General features: G+C 42.8%; 1 protein-coding gene across 2 annotated transcripts in view; it reads right to left on the bottom strand.

Moving 5' to 3' along the window:
• adamtsl5 (ADAMTS like 5) overlaps positions 1-12,784 on the bottom strand; it is a 69,215-nt gene that overhangs the window by 7,023 nt on the left and 49,408 nt on the right. For both annotated transcript variants that reach the window (XM_065012178.1, XM_065012179.1), the window contains 3 exons: positions 7,790-7,876; positions 6,544-6,707; positions 4,367-4,562 (listed from right to left, as the gene is read on the bottom strand). In XM_065012178.1, coding sequence (XP_064868250.1) covers positions 4,367-4,562; positions 6,544-6,707; positions 7,790-7,876 — 447 coding nt within the window. The remainder of the gene's footprint in view (positions 1-4,366; positions 4,563-6,543; positions 6,708-7,789; positions 7,877-12,784) is intronic.

The following is a 12,784-nucleotide window of genomic DNA, read 5'->3' as shown; positions in this document are numbered from 1 at the left end:
CCTGACAGGTCGCTTACCAGGTGGCACAAGAACTTCCACAGTGCTCTCACCACTGGTGTCCCCCAGAGAGATTCTGTTCTGGCCCTCTCCTTTTATCTGTATACACCAAGTCACTTGGCTCTGTCAGAACCTCATGTTCCATGGTCTCTTTTTGCTATGAAGAACCCAGACACACAATTAATTTATTTCCTTTTTTTCTGATGACCAGGAACTCAGAGAGGGTTATTTGCATGTCTTTAGACATATCAGTGTGGATATTTGATCACCACCTTTTTCTGCTAAAGAACCTGGCAAACGGTTATTTGCTGCTCTTCCTCCCGGGAAGGACTAATTTTTCCATGATCTCGCCATCACGGTTGACAACTCCATTGTGTCCTCCTCCCAGAGCGCTAAGAACCCCATCAGAGAAGCGTGATCCTGGACAACACCCTGTTATCTGAACATCAAGGAAAAAGTTCCTGTAGGTTCATGCTCTACAACATCCGCAGAGTACGACCCTGCCTCACACAGGAAGCGGCGCAGGTCCTAATCCAGGCACTTGTCATCTCCTGTCTGGATTACTGCAACTCGCTGTTGGCTGGGCTCCCTGCCTGTGCCATTAAACCCCTACAACTCATCCAGAACGCCGCAGCCCGTCTGGTGTTCAACCTTCCCAAGTTCTCTCACGTCACCCCGCTCCTCCGCTCTCTCCACTGGCTTCCAGTTGAAGCTCGCATCCGCTACAAGACCATGGTGCTTGCCTACGGAGCTGTGAGGGGAACGGCACCTCAGTACCTCCAGGCTCTGATCAGGCCCTACACCCAAACAAGGGCACTGCGTTCATCCACCTCTGGCCTGCTCGCCTCCCTACCACTGAGGAAGTACAGTTCCCGCTCAGCCCAGTCAAAACTGTTCGCTGCTCTGGCCCCCCAATGGTGGAACAAACTCCCTCACGACGCCAGGACAGCGGAGTCAATCACCACCTTCCGGAGACACCTGAAACCCCACCTCTTTAAGGAATACCTAGGATAGGATAAAGTAATCCCTCTCACCCCCTTAAAAGATTTAGATGCACTACTGTTCCACTGGATGTCATAAGGTGAATGCACCAATTTGTAAGTCGCTCTGGATAAGAGCGTCTGCTAAATGACTTAAATGTAAATGATTTAATGAAATAGACAGGAAACAAAACACACAAACAGGGTCTGGACAGGGGAAACAAAACAACATTAATGCTGACACGGGGATGCAACGGAGGAACAGACAGATAGAGAGGGGGCAATCAACAAAGTGAAGGAGTCCAGGTGAGTCCAATCGAAGTGCTGATGCGTGTAATGATGGTCACAGGTGTGTGTAATGAGGGGCAGCCTGGCGCCCTTGGAGCGCCAGAGAGAGGGAAGAGGCGTGACAGAATCACTAAAGAGTGACTTTCTGTCCAGCATCAAATCACTATGATACGACATGAGCAAACATAGTCTTAGATCATTGATTTCTGCTCCAAAATGCTAAAAAGCAATCGCTTTTGTTCGTCTTGACTCCCCCACAGGATTTCAATGCTCCCTGTGATCCACAAGGTAAATAAGACCATGTTTCTAGACCTAACCCAGTCTTTAGCCACGACTCAAAAGGAACTGACTGCGTGACCCTTTAGTGGATCTAAACCCACCAGTTAGAAAACACTATGCTAGGGGCAACACTACTTCTCAACCCACCAGTTAGAAAACACTATGCTAGGGGCTAGACTACTTCTCAACCCACCAGTTAGAAAACACTATGCTAGGGGCTAGACTACTTCTCAACCCACCAGTTAGAAAACACTATGCTAGGGGCTAGACTACTTCTCAACCCACCAGTTAGAAAACACTATGCTAGGGGCTAGACTACTTCTCAACCCACCAGTTAGAAAACACTATGCTAGGGGCTAGACTACTTCTCAACCCACCAGTTAGAAAACACTATGCTAGGGGCTAGACTACTTCTCAACCCACCAGTTAGAAAACACTATGCTAGTGGCTAGACTACTTCTCAACCCACCAGTTAGAAAACACTATGCTAGGGGCTAGACTACTTCTCAACCCACCAGTTAGAAAACACTATGCTAGGGGCTAGACTACTTCTCAACCCACCAGTTAGAAAACACTATGCTAGGGGCTAGACTACTTCTCAACCCACCAGTTAGAAAACACTATGCTAGGGGCTAGACTACTTCTCAACCCACCAGTTAGAAAACACTATGCTAGGGGCTAGACTACTTCTCAACCCACCAGTTAGAAAACACTATGCTAGGGGCTAGACTACTTCTCAACCCACCAGTTAGAAAACACTATGCTAGAGGCTAGACTACTTCTCAACCCACCAGTTAGATAACACTATGCTAGGGGCTAGACTACTTCTCAACCCACCAGTTAGAAAACACTATGCTAGGGGCTAGACTACTTCTCAACCCACCAGTTAGAAAACACTATGCTAGGGGCTAGACTACTTCTCAACCCACCAGTTAGAAAACACTATGCTAGGGGCTAGACTACTTCTCAACCCACCAGTTAGAAAACACTATGCTAGGGGCTAGGCTACTCCCATTATGTCCTGCACCAAATTACTTGATAAATTACTAAATTATCAAACCTGTTTACTAAATTCTAAAGGATGCTAAAGTCTTAGATCATTTCTTTGTTGAGCAGTACACAGAAATGAGTCAAAACTATGGTTTTGTACCAAGCACCACTATCTCAGCATGGAATATGCGGTGGGTTTTGGGATCAGGAGCGTTATCACTAAACACTTCTAAGATAAGAGGGGGACATTCCACTCCAGAAACGTCATGCCTTGGCTTTATCAGTTATTGTCAGCCAGGTACAGATCAAAGTATAGCAGGTCAGAACAGTGTATCCAGTTTTGGATCAAAGTCCACTTTTGTAGTTATATAGGACAAATATAATGATTACTATTGAATGTTGGTTACATTCCAACCAGGGCCAATTGAATAGAAATACAACACTGATTATAAACCTATGATTGAGTTTGCAGTTAATAATTCCCCTCTTATACAAATGGATGTAATAAAACATTCCAGAAGACATTTGCTGCACATTAGCAAGGCCCATGTTGCCAAGGGTTATGAACATACTTTGTGGATTAATAATATTACATTGTGTTGTATTACACCTTCGAAAACTTATACCACAGATCCCTTGGCCAAAATGTGTTACCTTTGTTGTTAGTGATATTCATTCAAACAAAATTAAATGTAAAAAAAACTATTTTGAGATCTGGCAGTACCTCTGCTGTACCGGAGGCAGTCAGATCTGAAAATATTAAAAACACAAACATTTATTTATTAATTTTACTTGTAGAGCTTGTCGTAATGTGCAGATTTTTTTATACCCCTTGCAGCAATGTTTAGATCCATCTATCTATCCATCTTTCGTGTCCATCTATCTTCCGTATCCATCCTTCCATCATCCGTATCCATCCGTATCCATCCATCAATCATCCATATCCATCCATCTTCCGTATTCATCCATCCATCCATCCATTTTCAGTATCATCCATCCATCTTCCGTATCCATCCATCCATCCATTCATCCATCCATCTTCCGTATTCATCCTTCCATCATCCGTATTCATCTATCCATCATCCGTATCCATCCATCCATCATCCATATCCATCCATCTATCCATCATCCGTATCCATCCTTCCATCATCCGTATCCATCCATCCATCCATCAATCATCCATATCCATCCATCTTCCGTATTCATCCATCCATCCATCCATCCATTTTCAGTATCATCCATCCATCTTCCGTATCCATCCATCCATCCATCCATCTTCCGTATTCATCCTTCCATCATCCGTATTCATCTATCCATCATCCGTATCCATCCATCCATATCCATCCATCTATCCATCCATCATCCGTATCCATCCTTCCATCATCCGTATCCATCCATCATCCATATCCATCCATCTTCCGTATTCATCCATCCATCCGTCTTCCATTTCTATCCATCCATCCATCCATCTTCCGTATCCATCCATCCATCTTCCGTCCATCCATCCATCCATCCATCCATCCATCATGTATTACATTTCAGTCACACAAACAGAGGATGAGTGAAACCAGGGGCAGGTTTTCCCATGTAAATGTATACATCACATTAAATGGACATTTTGGACATGAAATTTAACACATGTTAATAATGGGTACATTGACGTCCATTGGCTTTTGCTTAGAAAATGCTAGCTAGCGGTTGGTGACAGTGCCTAGGTAAACAAACCCACAACCTGGATTGCATTTTGTCCTTAGACTTCTTACAAGGTAAGGAAAAAAAATGTTATTTTAATTTGGTTGAACTACCCCTTCAACAATGGTCAGCGGTCTTACCCCAGTAGGGTCTTGTGGTGACAGGGGGAGGTCTAGTAGTAGTGGTAGTAGTAGTGGTGGGGTGATCCCAGGGGATGTAGCTAGCAGTGTGGTGAGGCTGGCGTAGCTGACTCCTCCTGCCATGGAACAGAGCGTAGCGGTCTGGAGGGAGCCAATACTCATATTCTATCCCTGGGTTCCTGTCTGTCACCAACACCTGCAGACACAACCACACAGTGTACAACGGATGTATATTTTAATATATATTGTTTTATAATACCCGGTATATTTTAAGCAATATTGGCCATATAACACAAACCCCAGAGATGCCTTATTGCTATTATAAACTGGTTACCAACGTAATTAGAAAAGTAAAAAATAAATGTTTTGTCATACCCGTGGTATACGGTCTGATATAACACGGCTGTCAGCCAATCAGTATTCAGGGCTCAAACCACCCAGTTTAGAACTGTCAATACCAACAATATACTGAAAAAATAAAACATATGGAAGACAACACGTTAAGAAAATATATGTCCGTTACATATAGGAGAGGAGACTGACTGGTTCTGATAAATTGGCGTTTTGTATTTGTCATTATTAGGGATCCCCATTAGCTGCTGCCAAGGTAGCAGCTACTCTTCCTGTGGTCCAAACACATTAAGGCACTTACATTACACATAAAACAGTTTATCATATAACAGTATTACACCACTAAATATCTACAATACAAAATGTATAATACCACAATATTACAATGTACGTGTGTGTCGAGAGAGTCTGCTAGCGTGTGGGCGTATGCATGTGTCTGTATCTGTGTGGGTGTCTCTTCACTGTCTCCATTGTTTCATAAGGTGTATTTTTAGCAGTTGTTTTATTTGATTCTACTGCTTGCATCAGTTACCTGATGTGGAATAGAGTTCCATGTAGTCATGGCTCTATGTAGTACTGTGAGCCTCCCATAGTCTGTTCTGGACTTGGGGACTGTGAAGAGACCTCTGGTGGTATGTCTTGTGGGGTATGTATGCATGGGTGTCTGAGCTGTGTGCTTGGAGTTTAAACAAACGGCTCGGTACATTCAGCTTGTAAACACTTCTTATAAAAACAAGTAGGGATGAAGTCAATCTCTCTTCCACTCTGAGCCATGAGAGATTGACATGCATATCATTAACGTCAGCTCCCCTTAAGGGCCAGACGTGCTGCCTTATGAGCCAATTGTACTTTTCATAAGTCCCTCTTTGTGGCACCTGACCACACTACTGAACAGTAGTCTAGGTGCGACAAAACTAGGGGGTTGAACAAGTATACTAAACAAAGCTATCATTGTGTACCTTAATTAGTGAGGTTAGTTTGCAGTCCCTATATACACTGAACAAAAATATACAGTAAACACAACATGTAAAGTGTTGGTCCCATGTTACATGAGCTGATATAAAACATCTCAGAAATGTTCCATACACACAAAAAAACGTTTTTCTCTAAAACGTTGTGCACATCCCTGTTAGTGAGCATTTTTCCTTCGTCAAGATAATCCATCCACCTGACAGGTGTGGCATATCAAGAAGCTGATTAAACAGCATGATCATTACACAAGTGCACCTTGTGCTGGGGACAATAAAAGGCCACTCTAAAATGTGCAGTTCTGTCACACAACACAATGCCACAAATGTTTTGAAGGCGAGTGCAATTGGCATGTTGACTGCACAAAAGCCCACCAGAGCTGTTGCCAGAGAATTTAATGTTAATTTCTCTAACATAAGCAGCCTCCAACATTGTTTTAGAGAATTTGGTAGTACGTCCAACCGGCCTCCCAACCACAGATCACGTATATGTCGTTGTGTGGGTGAGCGGTTGGCTGATGTGAACAGACTGCCAAATGGTGGCAGTGGGGTTAAGGTATGGACAGGCATAAGCTACGGACATTGTACACAATAGCATTTTATCAATGGCAATTTGAATGCATAAAAATACCATAACGAGATGCTAAGGCCCATTGTGAGGCCCATTCTTTTATTTACTTCCCGTCATGTGAAATCCAGAGATTAGGGCCTAATGAATCTATTTCAATTGACTGATTTCCTCATATGAACTGTTACTCAGTAAAAATCAATGAAATTGTTGCATGTTACGATTATATTTTTGTTCAGTATAGTTATTGCATTGCGGCTCCTGTCAATCATAACTTTGACCAGACTGACCATGACGTGCAGGTCCTCCATAGTGGGTCCAGGGACCTCAAAGCTTTCCCAGGTGTCCACAGAGCGCTTGTACAGGAGCTTGGTTCCTGCTACGCTGTACTCCCCAGGAACACTGATCTTCCAGTTCCCATTAATGACAAACTGGGAACGCCCGTTCTGGAGCGCTGGAGGGAGAAGAGAAGGCTTGAATGAAGGTAAGGAATGTGTTTGGTTTTCAATGCTGATTGGTGAAGTGTGACTGAAATTGGCTTTGTGATGATAATATGTATGTGTTTGATTGAATTATGCTACGGTTGGGGTCAATTCCTTTTCAGTCAATTCACAAATCACAATTGAGGAATGAGGGAAATTTGATGTGGATTTTTCCTCCTCAATTTCATCATATCCAATTACGATCTTGTCTCATCGCTGCAACTCTCCAACAGGCTTGGTAGAGGTGAAAGTCGAGTCATGCATCCTCTGAAACATGACCCGCCAAACAGCGCTTCTTAACACCCGCCCACTTAACCTGGAAGCCAGCCGCACCAATGTGTCGGAGGAAACACCGTTCAACTGACGACCGAAGTCAGCCTGAGGGCGCCTGGCAGAAGGCCAGATCCCCAGTTCCCCCACCCTTTTCCCACACCCAGTTCCCCCACCCTGCCCCACACCCAGTTCCCCCACCCTGCCCCACACCCAGTTCCCCCACCCTGCCCCACACCCAGTTCCCCCACCCTGCCCCACACCCAGTTCCCCCACCCTGCCCCATGGCCAAATTACACCTTTACGAGTGTTCCATTTCAGGATCCCTGCATTTTCCATTTCAGGAGTCACGTTATTACAGTCTTGTAAATGTGGGTGAGAATAGATGGATAGCCTTGGGTGTTGTGTTGACTGGAGAGCCCAGCCAGAGTGCAGCTGGGTATCAAGCAGAGAGCTGTATCGGTCTCTGGTGCCAGGAAGTAACAGTAAGCTAACAGGAATGAGAGGAGAGCAGCATTATGGCTACTGAAAGTGTCAGGGAAGTGGTAGAGTTCTCTAGCCATGGCTGGGTGGGTTGAAACTCATAGCAGACATACAGAAGATGATAAAAAGGTCTCAAAACAAATTCTCTGTCAAACCAGCACTTCTGAGAGGGAGTCTGTATATGTACTGTATATAGTTAATGATATACAGAACATTGATGCTGTCCTTGTGTGACAGCTCATTCCCAGTGTGTGTGTGTGCGTGTGTGCGCGTGCGTCTGTCTAGCTGAGCCATCTCTTACCCAGATAGTTCCTGCTGTTATCGGTGACACGGATGTGAGTAGCTCCAGCTGGGATCATGGTCACTTCATTGTACCCAAACGGACCCGCTATAGCCAACAGAGTACAGAGACATTCATTAAGACAGATATTACACCAGTGGGAAACCAGTATAAACCATTCATTTAGAGACTGGGTAACAATGATGTAGATAAACACAATATGTGGTGCAGTATGGGTTATATGCAATATATATATAAATATATATTTATATTTGTGAATATATACGGTATATGCTTATGTGTAACACATATAAAACTTTATTAAAGTAAATGCATAAACTCTCACTGTCAACTGCATTTGTTTTCAGCAAACTTAACATGTATAAATATTTGTATGAACATAACAAGACTCAACAACTGAGACATAAACTGAACAAGTTCCACAGACATGTGACTAACAGAAATTGAATGGTGTCTCCCTGAACAAAGGGGGGTCAAAATAAAATAACAGTCAGTATCTGGTGTGGCCACCAGCTGCATTAAGCACTGCAGTGCATCTCCTCCTCATGGTCTGCACCAGATTTGCCAGTTCTTGCAGTGAGATGTTACCCCACTCTTCCACCAAGGCACCTGCAAGTTCCCGGACCCTAGCCCTCGCCCTCCGATCCAACAGGTCCCAGACGTGCTCAATGGGATTGAGATCCGGGCTCTTCGCTGGCCATGGCAGAACACTGACATTCCTGTTTTGAAGGAAATCACTCACAGAACGAGCAGTATGGCTGGTGACATTGTCATGCTGGAGGGTCATGTCAGGATGAGCCTGCAGGAAGGGTACCACATGAGGGAGGAGGATGTCTTCCCTGTAACGCACAGCATTGAGATTGCCTGCAATGACAACAAGCTCAGTCCGATGATGCTGTGACACACCACCCCAGACCACAACGGACCCTCCACCTCCAAATCGATCCCACTCCAGAGTACAGGCCTCAGTATAACGCTCATTCCTTCAACGATAAACGCGAATCCGACCATCACCCCTGGTGATACAAAACCGCGAGTCGTCAGTGAAAAGCACTTTTTGCCAGTCCTGTCTGGTCCAGCGACGGTGGGTTTGTGCCCATAGTCGACGTTGTTGCTGGTGATGTCTGGTGAGATCCTGCCTTACAACAGGCCTACAAGCCCTCAGTCCAGCCTCTCTCAGCCTATTGCGGACAGTCTGAGCACTGATGGAGGGATTGTGCGTTCCTGGTGTAACTCGGGCAGTTGTTGTTGCCATCCTGTACCTGTCTGCAGGTGTGATGTTCGGATGTACCGATCCTGTGCAGGTGTTGTTACATGTGGTCTGCCGATGCGATGACGATCAGCTGTCCGTCCTGTGTCCCTGGAGCGCTGTCTTAGGCGTCTCACAGTACGGACATTGCAATTTATTGTCCTGGCCACATCTGCAGTCCTCATGCCTCCTTGCAGCATGCCTAAGGCACGTTCACGCAGATGAGCAAGGACCCTGGGCATCTTTATTTTGGTGTTTTTCAGTGTCATTAGAAAGGCCTCTTTAGTGTCCTAAGTTTTCATAACTGTGACCTTAATTGCCTACCGTCTGTAAACTGTTAGTGTCTTAACGACAGTTCCACAAGTGCATGTTCATTAATTGTTTATGGTTCATTGAACAAGCTTGGGAAACAGTGTTTAAACCCTTTACAATGAAGAGCTGTGAAGTTATTTGGATTTTTACAAATTATCTTTGAAAGACAGGGTCCTGAAAAAGGGACGTTTCTTTTTTTGTGGAGTTTATATACGTATATACATATAGCTTTTTTCCTGAGATATATTCTCATAGCAAATTGTTAATACATATTAATTTACTCATTAATGATAACTAAATTAGGATTACATAATGATTTACAGACAGTTTATTAATGGTTAAACCAAAGAGGGATATTTCATCATCGAGCCAAAAGCATGAACCATTCATTTAGAGAGTGATATTTCACTAGTCAAAAGCAGTCAACATCTCTGTGGTTCCCCTGCTGCTGGTGTGTGAAAAGCGAGCAGCAAGACTACCCTATTCATCGTGGTTTTTCTATGGGACTGAGAAACCGTTGCTCTTGTTTTGACAATTGTAGGTCTCTGAGATTAAAGCTGTGTGTGAATTAAGAGTTATAGTGCTATTTTAAACGGGTCCATTTGAAGAAAGCGTAAAGCTAATATGGTGATTTATCGCCACCTGTAACACTGAGTCCTGAACCAAATATTGTGTGAAATTCATTTATTTTGGTCACTAGATTGAGGTGATATGGCTTAAAGTGGCAATCAGCAGTTGCTACATACATTTTATGGGGATAAATTAATTATATGTTCCCACTGAACTTATAAATGCCTCATAAACTTACTTCATCTGTCCTACCCCATCAGAACACAAAATGTAAGCTTGTTTTACTCCGTTTGTAAACAAAGAAAATGTTAACAAACACTATATGGCCTCAAAACATGGTTAAAACTATAATGTTGATATCATGGTCAGTCCTTGCATCCATAGCTTTGTCTATGAACATGAGAATGGTTCATTCCCTCAGCTGTTTACTGAACCAGGGGCAGGAAGAACCCTTTGTTATTGTTTCTACTGTAGATTGCTGCTTTAAAGACATTTCCTAACCATACGCAACTCCATTTGAAGACAATGCTCTAATCATTTGCTAGTTTAAAATGGTGGAAGCCCTCAATTGCAATGTCCATGCTAAAATGGGTTATATCCATCTAGAGTCCTCTATCTGTCTCTATGGTTCAGCAATAGACTTAGTTATGAACCCCGAGTTTGAGTTTTTTGAACAAATCTTGTATGTTAGTGCTGGGCTAGAACAAAGGCCTGCAGACCCCGGAGGGGCCTACCCTTAATATGTTCAGCTGTGTTCAGGACTTCCTCATTCAAACAAACATCTAGCAACATCTAAAAACCAAAAACATTTTCTATGCAAGCTAACATGACTGTGTGGCTGTACCTGTTTTGCGTTAGTAGGTACTGTACTGTTAAAAATGCCATGAAATAGCTTTTAATTCAAATTCCGGTGGTTGTAGCATGGCCAAAAGCAAAGCAAAAGTAGGACAAATCCAACTCATGCAATTAAACCATCCAGAGTCCTCTATCTATCTCTATGGTTCAGACTGTCTCCATTAAATTAATGACTCGCAAGGATTTTGCCATGTTGTGTGAAGAGCTGGAGTAAGTCAGCTGTTCTACAACACAAAATTATTAAACGTCTAGTTTAGTCTCGTCTCTCCTTACGTCAGTTCTACACCACAGGGCTGTTGAGTTATGAAACTGATCTATATATATGTGATAGATCTGCACAGGGCTGTTGAGTTATGAAACTGATCTATATGTATGTGATAGATCTGCACAGGTCTGTTGAGTTATGAAACTGATCTATATGTATGTGATAGATCTGCACAGGGCTGTTGAGTTATGAAACTGATCTAGATATATGTGATAGATCTGCACAGGGCTGTTGAGTTATGAAACTGATCTATATGTATGTGATAGATCTGCACAGGGCTGTTGAGTTATGAAACTGATCTAGATATATGTGATAGATCTGCACAGGGCTGTTGAGTTATGAAACTGATCTAGATATATGTGATAGATCTGCACAGGTCTGTTGAGTTATGAAACTGATCTAGATATATGTGATAGATCTGCACAGGGCTGTTGAGTTATGAAACTGATCTAGATATATGTGATAGATCTGCACAGGGCTGTTGAGTTATGAAACTGATCTAGATATATGTGATAGATCTGCACAGGGCTGTTGAGTTATGAAACTGATCTATATGTATGTGATAGATCTGCACAGGGCTGTTGAGTTATGAAACTGATCTAGATATATGTGATAGATCTGCACAGGTCTGTTGAGTTATGAAACTGATCTAGATATATGTGATAGATCTGCACAGGGCTGTTGAGTTATGAAACTGATCTAGATATATGTGATAGATCTGCACAGGTCTGTTGAGTTATGAAACTGATCTAGATATATGTGATAGATCTGCACAGGGCTGTTGAGTTATGAAACTGATCTAGATATATGTGATAGATCTGCACAGGGCTGTTGAGTTATGAAACTGATCTAGATATATGTGATAGATCTGCACAGGTCTGTTGAGTTATGAAACTGATCTATATGTATGTGATAGATCTGCACAGGGCTGTGGAGTTATGAAACTGATCTAGATATATGTGATAGATCTGCACAGGGCTGTTGAGTTATGAAACTGATCTAGATATATGTGATAGATCTGCACAGGGCTGTTGAGTTATGAAACTGATCTATATGTATGTGATAGATCTGCACAGGGCTGTTGAGTTATGAAACTGATCTAGATATATGTGATAGATCTGCACAGGGCTGTTGAGTTATGAAACTGATCTATATATATGTGATAGATCTGCACAGGGCTGTTGAGTTATGAAACTGATCTAGATGTATGTGATAGATCTGCACAGGGCTGTTGAGTTATGAAACTGATCTAGATATATGTGATAGATCTGCACAGGGCTGTTGAGTTATGAAACTGATCTATATATATGTGATAGATCTGCACAGGTCTGTTGAGTTATGAAACTGATCTATATGTATGTGATAGATCTGCACAGGGCTGTTGAGTTATGAAACTGATCTAGATATATGTGATAGATCTGCACAGGGCTGTTGAGTTATGAAACTGATCTATATGTATGTGATAGATCTGCACAGGGCTGTTGAGTTATGAAACTGATCTAGATATATGTGATAGATCTGCACAGGGCTGTTGAGTTATGAAACTGATCTATATGTATGTGATAGATCTGCACAGGTCTGTTGAGTTATGAAACTGATCTATATGTATGTGATAGATCTGCACAGGGCTGTTGAGTTATGAAACTGATCTAGATGTATGTGATAGATCTGCACAGGGCTGTTGAGTTATGAAACTGATCTAGTTGTATGTGATAGATCTGCACAGGGCTGTTGAGTTATGAAA

The sequence above is a fragment of the Oncorhynchus nerka genome, linkage group LG27 (genome assembly GCF_034236695.1).
Source record: "Oncorhynchus nerka isolate Pitt River linkage group LG27, Oner_Uvic_2.0, whole genome shotgun sequence".
In the NCBI taxonomy this organism is placed as follows: Eukaryota; Metazoa; Chordata; class Actinopteri; order Salmoniformes; family Salmonidae; genus Oncorhynchus; species Oncorhynchus nerka.
The sequence above is the reverse complement of the archived record's forward strand: the minus strand, read 5'-3'. Positions and strand labels throughout refer to the sequence as shown.